This window comes from Euleptes europaea, chromosome 2 (assembly GCF_029931775.1).
Source record: "Euleptes europaea isolate rEulEur1 chromosome 2, rEulEur1.hap1, whole genome shotgun sequence".
Taxonomy (NCBI): domain Eukaryota; kingdom Metazoa; phylum Chordata; class Lepidosauria; order Squamata; family Sphaerodactylidae; genus Euleptes; species Euleptes europaea.
This window is the reverse complement of record NC_079313.1, coordinates 102,149,961-102,166,638: the sequence shown is the minus strand read 5'-3', so window position 1 is coordinate 102,166,638 and position 16,678 is coordinate 102,149,961. Positions and strand designations below refer to the sequence as shown.

At 43.2% G+C, this 16,678-nt stretch overlaps 1 protein-coding gene across 4 annotated transcripts in view; it reads right to left on the bottom strand.

Annotated features, from left to right (window-relative positions):
- Positions 1-16,678, bottom strand: part of LGR6 (leucine rich repeat containing G protein-coupled receptor 6) — a 154,462-nt gene that overhangs the window by 60,207 nt on the left and 77,577 nt on the right. For 3 of the 4 annotated variants that reach the window (XM_056844187.1, XM_056844189.1, XM_056844190.1), the window contains exon 4: positions 16,378-16,449. The exons of the other annotated variant lie outside the window; for it this stretch is intronic. In XM_056844187.1, coding sequence (XP_056700165.1) covers positions 16,378-16,449 — 72 coding nt within the window. The remainder of the gene's footprint in view (positions 1-16,377; positions 16,450-16,678) is intronic. 4 annotated transcript variants of the gene reach the window in all.

The following is a 16,678-nucleotide window of genomic DNA, read 5'->3' as shown; positions in this document are numbered from 1 at the left end:
TAAGGGACACCCCTTTTGGTTCTGCAGGGAACCCACCCTGCACAACCTGCACTATGTTCCCCAGCCAATGGAAGAGATGCTGGCAGCAGACTGCACCTTTGTTTTAGCGATGGATGCAAACTAGACCCCTCTTTGCCGAGAGAGAGGAGCCCTGTGGCGCAGAGTGTTAAGCTGCAGTACTGCAGTCAAAAGCTCTGCTCACGACCTGAGTTTGATCCCGACGGAAGTTGGTTTCAGGTAGCCGGCTCAAGGTTGACTCAGCCTTCTATCCTGAGGTTGGTCAAATGAGTACGCAGCTTGCTGGGGGGTAAAGGGAAGATGACTGGGGAAGGCACTGGCAAACCACCCCGCAAACAAAGTCTGCCTTGGAAACGTCGGGATGTGACGTCACCCCATGTGTCAGGAATGACCCGGTGCTTGCACAGGGGATCTTTACTTTTACTTTTTGCCGAGAGTTGCTGAATGCCAAGCGCCTCCTCAGCCTGCTCTTTTCAATCTGAGCTGCGTACCAGAGACAAGCCTGCAGCCCAAAGGTCTCTGTGCCCCATGACGGGCCGACCTCTGATGAGGATGGCAGGAAGCTGCTTGAGAGGTGACTGACAGCCAGTGCTGGGCCCAATTGCTCAAAACCATCCTGCTTCCCCCATACCTTCCACCCAGACACAAATGCCAACCCTCTCCCGGCCCATGGCTGGGAGCCTGTCTTATCAGGACAATTATTATTTATACTCAACAAGTTCTTCTATTTAACATCCTAGATATAAATACATAAATAAAATGGAATCAGTTTTTTATTTAATCCATCCAATAAATAGCTCAGAGAACTCAGGTGACTAATAGTACAACCTGGACATGAGAAGATTGTTTTCCATTGTTTTCTTTTTGTGCTGAACATCCTTGCTTGCTACAAGCTCTCATGGGGCACCACCTCTCTTTCCCCCTCACTATGTTTCCATTCCAGAAAAGCCTTCGTCTGTTGAATGTTTTGCCTGTCATGCAGCTGTTAAAATAAAAGCACACGGCCACTGCTAGACAGAAAGGTGGCCATTCCAGCCATGCCATTGGTTTCCTAAATCACAATTTTACTTAATTACATGCACAGCACTACAGATTAGCCTTCATGATGCTTTCCACCCTTGTGCTTAGACAGCAGACATTCAAGATAATGCAACCATTGCATAGTCTTTTGTACACCTTCAGAAGCAGCACAGATAGGTTTCCCTTTCAGGCTGGCCAGCTTCTGCTACAGGCCCTTCAGTAACAATAACAACAGATCTCATGGGCACACGCTAAAGGGTATTAGTAATATGATGAAGTCCCAATGTGCTTTCTATTGACCTTGATTAGGGAGATTCATGACCCTGAACCCTCTTACTCAAGCACACGACTTGTTACATTACCCTTAATGACAAGCCAAAGAACAGGGAAGAGGGGTGATTGTTCCCAGATGCTCCATACAGTAGAAGTGTCTGTGCAGCTGGGCTGATAAGTCCCAGATGTTAAATACAGTAGATCTGTCAGAGCAGTAGGGGAACTGACAGAGGTTCCCCTATGCTGACTACAGTAGGAAAGTTTGCCTACTTAAAACTATAATAGGCAATAGTGAGGAGCCCTAGAAAAAGGTGAAAGGAGACATGTATACATGTCTCTAAGCGGCCTATTTGTCTTTGTATCTAATTACTCTGAGCAAGTTTACATTCAATAGAACTGAACAGTAAAGCTTTTCCTAAACTGTTAACACTTCTAGCTGTGCAAATGTTCTATGCGCCGCCCCCCAAGTTAAAGAGCCTCTGTGCATGTAGAAGAAAACAGCTTGTCAATGAGAAATCTAGGCCAAATCTTTCTCCCGGGCATGCTAGTTTCCTGCATGTGGGATGGGGGTTGTGTGGGAACTGAATGCATGCAAGTGCCCCTCCCCCCCCAATGTGTGTGTGTGTAAAGTGCCATCAAGTCGCAGCTGACTTATGGTGACCCCTTATGGGGTTTTCAAGGCAAGAGACTAACAGAGGTGGTTTGCCAGTGCCTTCCTCTGTATAGCAACCTTGGACTTCCTTGGTGGTCTCCCATCCAAATACTAACCAGGGCTGACCCTGCTTAGCTTCTGAGATCTGACGAGATCAGGCTAGCCTGGGACATCCAGGTCAGCCCCCACCCACACAATACAACCTGGGAAAAGTTTTCTTCCTTGACACTGCAAAATGTATACATTGGACATAATATCAAAACACAGGACAGAGTAAAAAACAACAACAAAACAACAAAAGAGGCTGGTAAAAAGAAGCCATAATGTGCTTCATTAAAACATCAGGGCTTTGTTACAAGTAAATACAGATCAAAAGTGAGCTGTAACGTGCATCACTCCGCTCAGTGAACGGCAGCGCATTCCATCAGTGCAAGATACATTCCGTTAATGCAGGAGGATTGTCTGGCTGTGGAATGAGCTGGTGGGATGCACCTTGCAACGATGGGATCATGCTACCCTTAGCTAAAATGAGTGGTAGGAAACAACCTGGTGTTTTCAACAGATTAATCAATTGACTTCCGAAGTTGTGTCAGGGAAGACTGAAAGGCAACAACATAAGTAAAGCCCCCCCTCCCCCTGGAATTAGAATGACTGATGGAAGAATCAGAATACCATTATCTGTAAATAATACATGTCAAAGCAATAGAAAATCCTTGTATTTCATACAAATGAAAGCGAGGGTGAGTCACTATTTAATTTAATGGGGCTGGCCAAAGTTACAGGAAGAAATATGAGCTTGATAGTCTATTTGTGTTACTCTCTCTATATGTTAGTTATGATTGCCACCGTTTTATCTTAATTCAGCCATGAACAGTGACATGATAGGTAGATGTTTATTTAATAGATGCACCTCTTCCTGGCCTAGAAATGAAGTGATGGGATATTTTTTAAGGCAAAAGGCCCAGAAATATGAAAGACAATGGTGCCAAATGTGGGTGGGACGTCTTCCAGGTAGGTTTGATTCCCAAATCTAGCATTTGGCCACTTTATCCTTGGCTTCATTGTCTGAATCTACATTGTTCTGATTTCTCAGATACTCAGTTACTTGATAGTTTTTTCCCCCACCTAACCAGAAGGTTGACTTTTCTCATGCTGTAGGAAAAGCCCACGCTTTGACACAAATGGATTGTCAAATTCCAGGTAGTAGCTGGAGATCTCTCACTATTACACACTGATCTCCAGCTGATCAAGATCAGTTCACCTGGAGAAAACGTCTGCTTTGGCAATTGGACTCTATGGAATTGAAGTCCCTCCCCTCCCCAAACCGTGCCCTCTTCAGGCTCTGCTCCAAAAACCTCCCGCCGGTGGCGAAGAGGAACCTGGCAACTCTAGGTCCATGACAATAAAATGAAAATTGATGTTAACGTCTCTCAATTTTATTTTTGTAGCTTTCAATTCTTTAAATTGTGAGTGAAAGTTATTTCTTTTTCCCTGTCCCCAAACCCAAGGCATATTGTATCACATATGATTTATATGGAGCAATGAGCTGTCACATTTCAGATCAAAGGTAGTCAATGAAAGCAGGAACATGCTCTCAGGCTACGCTAGTTCCAAAGTGATTTCTTTCCTTCCTTCATCTGACATCAGAAAATATGTGCTTGCAATAGCCCCATCAAGTAGACAGGCCTTTTCCTTTGCAAACATCAAAGCCCATGTCCCTGCAGCTTCCAAGAAGTCACTCCTTACATTTTAATCTTTAGCAATCATCATGATAATTATCTTTTTCATGAATTTAAAAATGGGGAAAAGAGAAGGTTTTATTTACAGAAAAGCAGACTGGAATATCTCTATAACCCTTTTGAGGGCACTAAAAGGTTTCACTTCTGTTAGTGAATGCAAGAATAGATCAACAAACACCATTGGAAATCAATATGAATGGAAATGATTTACTTATAACTGAAAGTGAATAAAATAAGGTCAAGAAACCAATTTAAAAATGAACTGAGATCTGTTAATTCTCATAGGATGTTGCATAACCCAAGCTTGCGAAAAAAAGGAATATGTTGTGACATACCTGAGTTAGTCACATCACATTAATATGGTTTTATAGCATTTCAATATTGATACTTTCTAGATCTCTTGTTTTTGTGATTTCATTGCATTTTTTAAAAACTGTGCAAGCCTTCTTTAGCAGATATTTGGACAGGAGGCATACACATTTTCTAAATAAATACCAAGGTTGGAGACCTTGGGGGCCTAAGTGCCAAAGGAAACACTGCACTGAGAAAAATACTGGGCAGGCATGCCACTATCTGGTGTATGTGCTGGGGATTATCGACCTATACTTTTAATATATTTACACAGGATTTTGGAGAGAAGTGGAATTTATTATGTAAGAGAATGGGAGGAGCTTGGAGAAGTTAGAACTGATTAATGATTACATTATCACTCTCATTTCTGATGTTAACTCACTAGATCTTCCTACACTTGGCATCACTATCTACACCCGGCATTCCTGGAGAAAAGGAAATCTAGAGCTAGGTAACAGCCACCAAGAATGCTCTTTTTATGCTCCCACTAGTGTGCATTACTATCATTGAACCATAAGAAATGTGATCAAATACAAGAACAGGGATTATGGCTTAGGTACGCAGAGTGACCGCACATTCCTGAGGGGGGGGCGGAGTCCTCATAGGAGGTGGCATGACCTCGCCGCCAGCGTAAGTGCATCTAATCACGCATTAGGACGCACTTACGCTGGCGGAAAGGGCCGTTCCGCCAGAGCCAAAGCACCACGGAGCAGCACCTCGCCTCTCCACCAGCGCAGCCTCTCCGTGGCTCAGGCCACGGCGTAGAATTGCCGTGCCGGCGTGGGGGGGGCATTCCCGGAGCAGGCCAGGGGAGGAGTCGCCAGTTGGTGGCTTCCTATCCCCGTTTGCCCCTTTACGCTGGCGCTGGGAACAGCGTTGCTGCGCCTGCTTTTTAGTAGGCGCAGCCTGGCTGTTTTCAATGGGGCGAAAGGCAACAAAAAGCCGCGAAACGGCTTTTTTAAAATGGCGTACGGCGTTAGGAGACAGCTCGCCTGCACCTTCTCCCCACTGTTCCCGTATGCCAATTCTCAGGAATGAGCGGCGAATACCGCATAATATTCAATAGGTCAAATACAGCAATGACTTGAATTGTGTCCGGAAGGCTAAAGGTAGCTAACACAGATCGGTGCCCCCAGTCAGTCACACTACATGGATTAACACAGTGGCCATTGGGGACCACCCCATAGCCTTCAGACATTCTACCTACTGGACATTATAATAGCTAGTTGTTAAGAGTTCAAAGAATTCTGGTCCCAATATGGCAGAAACAATTGCACCCTTCTCGACAAATGGACTTGGTGATAGGCATTCTTGGTCATCACTATAATGTGAAAATCCAGGAAGTGTTGCACTCGTGTGCATCCTGACTGAGCAGAGAATTTCGAACCCCGACAGTGACAAGTGACAAGCAAGATACTTAAAACAGTAAAGGAAATCCCTTCGTGACAGTTTTACTTCTTGAAAATGTGTGCACAGGAAACCATATTCTAATCACTGCTCTGGCATGTGTATTTGGAGACTAGGAGAGCTACAGAAAATCGAAGCTGTTTCCATTGCCTTTGATTTTCATTTGAAAGATAAATCTCAAGGGTTTGTTCTGATCTTTTAATCCAATCAGGCTCTCTTCTCTTTCTCATTCTTACTAAAAGTGCAGTAATTATAACTTATAGCACCTGCTTGCTTTGAAAGTCTTTGGCTGGCTCTCGGCTGGCAGCGGAACAAACAGAGTACCCATCAGCTTTAGGTAGGAGCTTGTAACCACAAAGTTGTTAATTAGCCTGACACACGACTCTTTCAGAGTACTCATGGTGAGTTGTTACCACACCTATAAAACTGCTGGTAGCCAGACACTCTGCCAGGGCATCACAACTGTATCCCTGTATTACATAAGGCCCGGAATCCAATGTGCAGTTTAGAAACTTTGCCATCAGGTACAGGTGTGCTTCTTCAAATCCCTTCATTTTGTGCAGACCACAGATGAAGATCAGATAAATGTAGAAGAGGTGCACCTCTTTAGTGGTAAATATGAGGACTGCACAAGGCTCTGCATCATTCTGCAGCCCCCCCAACTTAATTTTGCTGGGCCTCCCTCAGCTTTCTGTGCGTGTTAACAGAAGAAGCTGCAGTAACAAATGCTGTTAATTCATGGTACTGATTGCCAGAGGTGTTAACAAGTACTTCAGAACAAGGGGACCTGATGTGGTAGATCGCAACATCGCAGCACTTTGCAGCATCCAAACATTTTAGGTGCATTTACTTACTTACTTCATTAAGAGTCTGCCTTTTTTATCAGCTGGAATCGAGTCCAGTAGCACCTTAACAGACCAACCAGATGTTCAGGGTATGAGCTTTTGAGAGCCAAAGCTCCCTTCATAAACTAGCTTATTTATCATAAGGTGATATTTTGTCTCCTGCCGGTGACTCCTGCCACAGCATGCAGATTGATCAAAAGCCACGAACATTTTCAAGAAATCTTAAATCTCTCCAGAAGTGAACAATTTCAAGTAGGATCATATGGGGAACACAGTTTGATCCATCAAGTATTGTGGTTTCTGAGGGCCATAGTGGGAGGATACTTGATTGGATCTCTCAACGCTCTTGTCTTTACTTTAATGCAGCTTCCGGGAGCTCTGAAACTGGTCACAAGAGTGGTTATGGGGAGGAAGTGTTTAACATTTTCTCGCTATACTGTTTTCCCCCATTTAAATTCCCCACCCCAAATGCTCTTCTGAGGAGGAAATATAATTGGGATTTCCTTATCCACTGCAGCTTTTTCTCATATCTGTCATAGCCACTTCTCATATCTGCCAGTTTCTGAATGTTAAATATGATTTGGGTTGTGCCCCCGGAGAATGCCTCAAAATATATACACCTCTTCAGCTTCCACAATGCAATCTGCCACTCAGACCTCATTCCCTTTCAGGCCGTCCTGAGCACAGCACAGCAACATGCTTCTATAAGTCAAAAGCTGCATTGTGACCATGGATGTCGGCAAAAAAAAACTGCTCACAAGTGTCACACATCAAACGTATAAGAGTTCGGGGCCGCCTTTATAACAGATGGGTAAAACGAGATGTAAATAAAAACTTCATAATAAAGAATCCAGAACACATGTTGCTGTGCGGTGCAGGAGAAGATTGTCAGTGCCGAACATGCTGTCTTTCAGTGAACCTTATGTGGCATTATTGATCTTCTCATTGAAAATCCTTAATAAGTGTCCATGGAACTCTAGGGTTCTCAGGAACACAATCAGAAAAAACCACTGCCTTGACTCCATTAACACGGTATGCCTGTATAGTCGCTCACTCTAAATCCACTGAAATCAATGTGCTTGGACTGAAGTAATTCAGCATAGGATAACACTGGAAACACCTCAGAGCTGCTGAGCATTTCTGCTAAAATGTTCACGCATCAGGCAGAGTGAAAGATACACCCATTGAGATCCTGTGGCCAACATTAGCTGAATGCCAGAAGCATCAGAATCTCGAAAAGATTCTCTGATAATAATCGAGGTTTTTATTACACAACTAGAAAGATGTTAAGCTGCCAGACTTATTGGCATTGCTATCAAGGGTGGTTTTATGTTAAGATTTTTTTTCAGGAGGCTGTTGTCAAACGCTGAAAACACCAGAGTGCCTCGCCAGATGCCTCTTCACTGAAAATCCAAAGAAATAAAATATTGAAACTCCTGTATTACATCATTTTAAACTCTATTTCTCTATAACAGCACACTTTCCATCAGATTGGAATTTCAAGTTTCAATGATTGCTGCCCTAGTGGTTGCTACTGTCCCTAGGTGAAAGATTACTTGTAGTCATGCATACGGAACAATAAACACTAGGGCTGCGATTTGCATTTCACATAGCCCAGTTCATTTCAACATTATGGGTTGGATCCTGCAGCTCTTGCATCAGGGGGACAGCTCCTTCCACCAGAATAAATCACCTCTATAACGGATCCATAGAATCCAACCCAATATTTCAAATATTATTTTACTCTACTTGCAGGATCTTAGTGATAGCTAGTTGTGTGTGTGTGTGTGTGTGCATGTGTTTGTGCGTCGTCAAGTCACAGCTGACTTATGGAGGCACTGTAGGGTTTTCAAGGCAAGAGACATTCGGAGGTGGTTTGCCATTGCCTGCCTCCACATGGGCTGAGACAGTTCTGAGAAAAAGGTGACTGGCCCAAGGTCACCCAGCAGGCTTCATGCGGAGGAGTGGGGAATCGTACCCGGTTCTCCAGATTGCATGCTCTGCCGCCGGGAGCCTCCGGCCTCTTCCCCTCCCTCGCTGCTCAACAGCCGACAGGCAGCAAGAGGGGCTTACAATGTGCCGCGGCATTTCTGCACACCGTGGCTGTAGGGAGGAGCCTTGGGGGAAGCGTCCCTCCCCCTCCTCTCGCCGACCGACAGTCGGCAAGAGGAGGTCCAAAGGGCGCTGCAGCGCCCCTGTAAGCCGCGGCCCCAGGAACACCCTTGGGGAGGGCCGCCCTGTGCCCCGCCTCCGCAGCAGGGCCCTGGAGCTCCCGAGGGCCACAAAAAATGTCCTCGGGGGCCGCATACGGCCCCCGGGCCTGAGGTTCCCCATCCCTGATCTACACTGTATCTTTATGATGAAGATTGTAATTTATCTAGCTTGTACATTTTGTGGTAATTATTCCTTAGAATTCCTATTCCTTAGAAAATTTGGTTGTGAAAACTTTTCAAGCTCCTTCTCCAAGACTAGACAGAGGATTTGGACAGTACTTTCCTACCCATTCTGCCCAAAATTAGAAAATCAGTAATAGTATACTTTAGTATACTTTAGTACACTTTAGAACATACATAGAATATACACACATACCAACCAATATGACCAGGCTTGAGCAACTGCACTATGAGGAGTGGTTGAAACACTTAGGGCTGTTTTGCTTAGAAAGAAGGCGGTTAAGGGGAGATATGATAGAGGTCTATAAAATTATGCATGGTATGGAGAGAGTGAACAGCGAGAAACTTTTCTTCCTCTTTCATAATACTAGAATGCGAGGTTATCTGCTGAAGCTGGAGGGTGAGAGATTCAAAACATAAAAGGAAGTATTTCTTCACACAACGCATAGTTAAATTGTGGAACTCCCTGCCCCAGGATGTGGTGATGGCTGCCAACAAGGAAGGCTTTAAGAGGGGAGTCGACATGTTCATGGAGGATAGGGCTGTCCATGGCTACTAGTCAACATGGATACTAGTCATGATGCATACCTATTCTCTACAGTATCAGAGGAGCATGCTCATTATATTAGGAGCTGTGAAACACAGGCAGAATGGTGCTGCTGCAGTCGTCTTGTTTTGTGGGCTTCCTAGAGGCACCTGGTTGGCCACTGTATGAACAGACTGCTAGACCTGATTGGCCTTGGTGTGGTCCAGCATGGCTTTTCTTATGTTCTTATAAAAGATAATTAAAACATCAAGCAAAAATCACAGTACTTCTCTGTTAACAACTGAGGTCATCTTTACGTAAGTTGAACAACACATGAATTATTACTAAAACTTTATACTTGGGGATTCCTGTAGATATGAATTTGTCTTCACTATCCCAGATGATTTGGATATATTATAGCTCCATAAACACAAACATCTGCCTGCTCAATACCGTATTTAATGTGCTGCAATTTATGCTATGTTTCAGCCCCGGAAATGTTCACATCGCTTTCAATTTTATTGTGCTTTTATTGCTGCTTCATTTATCTCTGGGTTTTGTTATATTGTAATGGCCTTTGGCCATATACAATTAATTCCTATCTACTACCTTCCTATAACCATCTGCTTTTAGCATAACTGATGGGTATTTTTCCCATTTTGAAGATGTAAAGATGTACAAGAACAGTAAAGACAGCACTCTACAATTCCTCATTCTATCTGCACTTGCTCCCATCTTGCAAACCTTCCAATTCCCACACCGATGTGGAATACTGTATAGAATGCTGCCTGATTTTCATACAGTAATTTCGTATTCTAGGAAATGACACGCAAGCCCTATAACTCAAAGAAAATGAAAAAAAAACATCACTTCTGAGCAACGTAAAGAGCCCCCAGATTCCCCTACACAGCCTGTGATCTTTGGAAGCCACTCTGCTGTGATATATGGATGTTCCATGTTGGCAATAAATATAAAGAAGAGTTGTGGGAAATGGCTCATAGATAGTCAAACAGGCGAAAAAACCATATTATGGACCTGATGTTTCTTAATATGAAATTACAATCCTTGTGAAGATATGGTAAGAATAGAGGGACATTTGGCATAGGACCATTTTGAATAAAGAATCTATGGCAGTCCCAATGATGTATGAGGAAATAAGATTAGCCCTAGAGCTTCCTTAACTCACAAAGCAGCCTTCTAAGGGGAAAACAATGTTTAGGCAACTGCTTTTCATCTTTCTCAAATCAGGCCTGAGTGAGCCTAATCACCACTAGTCTAATGGGACTTAATCAGGGCAGTAAGCTCTCCAAAAAGGTTTGTTCCTATTAAATCTGGATTTAGGACTGGAAGAAAATTGTCATTGTGGAGGAAAGCACAAGAAGGCCATGGTCTCTCTTTTACGTTGCAGGGTTACATGAACCCATGAAGCTGCCTTATACTGAATCAGACCCTGGGTCCATCAAAGTCAGAGACCGGCAGCGGCTCTCCAGGATCTCAGGCAGGGGTCTTTCACATCACCTACTTGCCTAGTCCCTTTAACTGGAGATGCCGCGGATTGAACCTGGGACCTTCTGCATGCCAAGCAGATGCTCTACCATTGAGCCACAGCCCCTCCCCTAATGCAATTTTTGCCTGTGATTCTACAATTGAATCTAGCAGAAAAGGTCCAATGATTTCAAGGCATCTAAACAAAGTCTTCTGGAGATGTCACCCTGTAAATGGGTATGAGTGACCCATACATGTACATTCCCTATTGTGGCTCCCACTTAGAATGGCCTGCCTGGAGAAGTTAGGAAGGCTCCCACACTTCTATCATAGGGTTGCCAGGACCTTCTTTGCCACTGGGGGTTGGGGTTGGGGTGGAGCCTGAGGAGGGCGGGGTTTGGGGAGGGACTTCAATGCCATAGAGTCCAATTGCCAAAGCGGCCATTTTCTCCAGGTGAACTGATCTCTATTGGCTGGAGATCATTGTAATAGCAGGATTTCTCCTGCCACCACCTGGAGGTTAGTAAGCAAACAAACAGCACACAAGCTCAATATTTTACAAACAGATCACTTGTCTTTTATAAGGTAAGTTTCTTAATACAATGAATGCTTTCTATAATATGCCTTATTCATGAAAATACAAACACACAATTTTTTCAGCTGTGGAAATGTCCATAAGACGAAAGAGACCGCTGAATATAAGTCCCAAAGCAAGTTGGTAAGTATAAGTTCAAAAACGGGACGCAAAGGGCAAGAGCGGTTGCGTCAGTGAAGATCTCAACGACGTCCCAAATGTGCAATGACTATAGAATCATCTTTAATTAATGACTCAAATGTCTTTTGCTCCTGAGTAGTCAAATTGGAAATCATAGGTTTATGACGTTTTCCCATCCTATCTATATCTCTAGTAACCACATGCTGGAACGTAGAAATCAATGGGTTAGAGGAATTGGGTATAAAGGTTGATTTGGGTCTGAAGGAAGTTACTGATAAATATGGTTTTTGGAAATAATCGCGAAGCTTAATTTGTCTGACTAACTTAAACAAATCAATGCGTGTTTGTAACGCAGAATATTTAGGCACTGGTACAAAGCCCAAGCCTTTATTGAGTAGCTGTATTTCCTCAGTTTTTAAGATCTTAGCGGATAAAATAACTACTAATTGTTCTGTTTCTTGCATTGAGGTTTCCTGGAGCGGGGAGCATGGAGAAAATTTTTGTTCCCGCCCCCGGAGCGCAAGTAATAAGGTCTAAAAGAAGAAAAAGATTTAGAAGAACTTGAAGTACTCCTATTGTCATAGTCAGATTCTGATGTTTCACCTTCTGCATAGCTGTCTGACTATGACAATAGGAAATAGAAAGCATTCATTGTATTAAGAAACTTACCTTATAAAAGACAAGTGATCTGTTTGTAAAATATTGAGCTTGTGTGCTGTTTGTTTGCTTACTACTGTATTACAGCATTTTGGTTTATTTGCTTGGTTACCACCTGGAGGTTGGCAACCCTATGGATTAGATCTGTCCCCTTTTTTATGGATTAATACAATAATGGCTTGGTGCCAGGGTCTAGGCATTTTGCCTGAGTTGTTATGCAATGTAAAAATGGGTGCCTGGAACTGGGCACACCAGCCAGTATCAGAATGAAGAACTTCAGCTGTGACCACGTCAGGCCCAGGGGCTTTCCCTGGCTTTAGTTTCCTGATTAAGGTTGCTACCTCTTCCAATGAGGCTCTAGGCCAAGCTGGAAGCATCCCTTGCTCCCATAAAGGCTCTTCATTCATTTGTGGACTATCAAAAAGATTAGCGTAATATTCTTTCCATAGAGCTGGAGGAATACAAAAATCCATCCCCTTCCTTCCTCCCATAGCACCAGAGACCAAGGACCAGAAACATTTTGAATAATTGTTTTGAGAGTCAAGGGATTAAAGAATCTCATCCCCTTCTAATTTCTTCATGCATTTTTTTACTCTGACCACTTCTTTAAATTTCCTTTTTAGCTGGATCAAATCAGTGTATGTTTGGGAGCTGTAGGTTCTCCTCAACTTGCAAACCATCTGTTTCCATGATTTACCACTTCCCTACTTTCATTTTTTTAAAGCAAGTGTGTTGCCCTTTTCACTGAGGAGTTATAAGGGAGATGTGCATTGTGAAGCTTTCCCCTTATAACTCTGTCAAAGAAATGGGGTGGGGGGAGTAGAGATTTCCTTAAAAAAAGAAAAAAGAATGAAAACTGGGAAGTAGTAGTTTCTGGTAATAGAGTGTTACAGCGAATTAGCAATCGAGCAATTCCTGATTTTTTAAAACAACTCAAGGCCTTCCTTTAAAACAACTCAAGGTCTGTGCATGTATGTGGGATAATAGCAATGGCAGGGGCTGAGGCAAAGAAAATGACAACAATATGCGTGGTGCACACCTTCCCATTCACACAGCATCTAAAGGTGCATTGCCTAAAATCCTTCCAAAATTATAATATCCACGTTTTGGAAAGATTGCAGCAAAATGGAGGAAAACACAGAAGCAGAATGAATAGAGGATGCAGTTGAAAACAGCATTGCCGCAAGGAAGCCAAGGCAGAGCAAAACATCTGTGTGGAAATAGCCTTGGAGGCAATTTTGCAGATACATAATTAACTTTCATTTTTAAATGTTCACTCTGAATGCAACACACTAAGTAAGGATTTCAGGGTGAGATCAATATCTTGAGATGACCTAGAACACAGATCTTCCTTCATGAGCTTGAGTGTTGCTGGTAATTTTAGAAGTGGAGAGTCAGCCTACAAACTTCAGCTATTTGGCACTAGGATTCTGCCAAAAGAAATCATCCCCTGCTGCGATCACTGCACGGCTGTAGTCCATGACAGTTTATGGTTCAATAAATCTCTTAGTTTTTCACAAGCCTCAAAACTCCTGTTTGGGTTTTGCTGCAACAGACTAATACTACTCCCCCAAAGGAATCTGCTACCACACTGTGTCACTGACTGGTACTCAACATGCAGCCAGTAATGCAAAAGTTTCTCACGTGCCAGTGTGAAATTCTTAGTTCTAGAAAAAAGGGAGAATATTCAATAACCTTGTAGTTTAATGAAGCACCAAATACCGAAGGACCCAACATTCCGCAAGAAAATATTTTTCTCTTCTCTTTAGGGTTGCCAGGTCTCTCTTCGCCACCGACGGAGGTTTTTGGGGTGGAGCCTGAAGAGGGCGGGGTTTGGGGAGGGGCTTCAATGCCATAGAGTCCAATTGCCAAAGCGGCCATTTTCTCCAGGGGAACTGATCTCTATCAGCTGGAGATCAGTTGTAATAGCAGGAGATCTCCAGCTAGGACCTGGAGGTTGACAACCCTACTTCTCTTGAATCAGTGGTGTCTCTGTATACTACCAGTCCTTGCTTTCTCAATGTTAAGCCTTATCCATACAGGTGCTTTTCCACAGGACAGCTGAAAATTGGTGGCCCTGTTATGTGAAGCTGTGGTTCCAAGGGACAGTCACCATATTGCCACATCAAATGGGAGCAGATGTGTTTGCTTGATGTTACAGTGTAGAATTGCTTCCTGAACAGAGGCTGGAATGGTGTTAACACAGAGCGTTACGGAACACTTTCTCCTCTGCATGTGCAAGAAATACCGTTCACTTTAGTGTGTGTATGTGGGGGGAAATGTTAGGAGGTCCCTCCACCTCAAATATCAATGAATCTGTTTCGGCTAAGACGTTACAGCTAATTGTTGAGGAGAAAAATAGTGCTTGACATAGTTGGGTGGTGTCCAGACCACATGATTGGAGGAGAAAGCTCAAAATCACTTCTTTTGTATGGAAAAGCATACTTGTGAAAGACATTGTCCCAAAATCTGAATGGAAATTCAGCTATAAACACATGCTTTTGCTTTGCTTTGAGTTCTAGAGATCAAAGTGCAACAGAGTTTCCTCATGATCCAGTTCTCCAGCAAAAGGCTCATATCTTCCACTGCTAAGATGTAGAGCCATTACTGGGTTGGATGATTTGAACAGCACAGGTGTATATCAAAACAAAAATTATTAGGAAGGCTCTTTGTAACAAGAACCACACAGGAAAATGCATAATGGTATATGTCCCATGCACTTCCTGTTTAGTGCTGTCATTGATGGAAGAAGCTGCTATATTGCTGGAAGTTTCTTATGCATCAAAAAGGTTTACGATAACAGTTAGAATTACTGGAATGCTAGCAATGGCGGGGAGAGCAAATTGCAAAGCCACACTCATGCAGATGACGGGATGCTTGAAAAAGCAGTGCTGATTATGGGACAGAGTAAGGAGTAGAAAAGCAGATCCAAAGGTTCACAATATTTGGTTAAGAGCCACAGGGCCACTCAACTGTTCTTTTAATTGCACCATTGAGAACAAGCATTGGTGAACAAACGCAGGCTGAGGTTATTGAGTTGGCTGCAAAACACTGCTCTCTGCTGGAGAAATGAGAAAGTTAAAAGCAAATATATTATCCCCCTAAATGCGGACTAAGCTTCTATTGGTGTGTCATTGTCACAGTAGTTTGGAAGGAGACTTGGATTTCTACAAAACACTTATTATGCTTGTTCCAAATCACTATACATGACGGGACAGCTTGCATTGGTTCTATTTCTTTTCAAAGAGCACGAAAGCTTTCTATATTGGTCTTTACTGAGAGAAACAGGTGAATTCAATGGAAAACGAGCCCACTCACTGATACGTGTTAAATTTAGCAGCTCCAATAAATGTTACTAGAAGTTCCTCCAATTGAGTCAATAAAAACTGTTGTTAATTGGGCTCTTGCCTTCTCAGTGACCGCACCTGTGCTGTGGAACGGGCTTCCTGAGAACAGGTGGGACCTTGCAGCACAGATTTTGAAGGCTCTGTAAAGCAGAACTTTTCCAATGAGCTTTTGGTGGTTCATGAGTGGAGGTTATGGCAGGTGTCCTCTTATTTGTATTTGCGCTAATGTTGTCGTTTTCGAGAAAAGAAACCATAGAGAGAGAGCTTATGACACAGATGAGTAGGGTATCCAGGTCCCTCTTCACCACCAGCAGCAGGTTTTTAGGGCGGAGCCTGAGGAAGGCGGGATTTGGGCAGGGGAGGGACTTCAATGCCATAGAGTCCAATGGCCAAAGCAGCCATTTCCCCAGGTGATCTGATCTCTGTCAGCTGGAGATCAGTAATAGCAGGAGATCTCCAGCTAATACCTGGCAGTTGGCAACCCTACAGATGAGCAATCAGGATCGAAATATTGGGAAATCTACAGCATAAAGACAGTCTTCAGAAATCTTTTACTAATTGGTTTGAGAAATATGTGTTTATATGAGAATCAGCTTCCAGTTCAAAAATTTCTGATGCATTTTATATCTTCTCTATCTATATTCTCTCCAGAAACAGACAAGCATGCCTATTATATTTGGTGCTGTGGAACACAGGCTGGATGCTGCTGCAGTCATCTTGCTTGTGGGCTTCCTAGAGGCACCTGGTTGGCCATTGTGTGAACAGACTGCTGGACTTGATGGACCTTGGTCTGATCCAGCATGGATTTTCTTATGTTCTTATTGCTCCCACAACTACCAGGTTGAGCAGCTGGAGGGCTGTCCCAGTAAACTTCAGTCCAGGGGTTCTACTGTACCTTGGAAAATATCTTGCTTAAAAGACTGCACAGTATCAATCCATAAGAACTTACAGTGACTGAAGGTTTGGAAGATCCCATAGAGCCTCTGCTGGGATTCGACTAAGCTGATTGTTCTGTAACATCCTATAATTAGAAGAAAAAAAGCTTTTCAAAACAAACCTTAAACACAATGAATGTACATAATTTCCCCACAACAAGATTTCAGAGTATAGATACTACTTGAGATACAAAACCCTTCCATTAAAAAGAACACAGGACTACTAAATAATGCAGGAATAGAAATAACATTATGAAGACCTTTTATCCTGAGATCACATACTTCTGGGCTAGCATGTGAGAGATGGAAGATTCA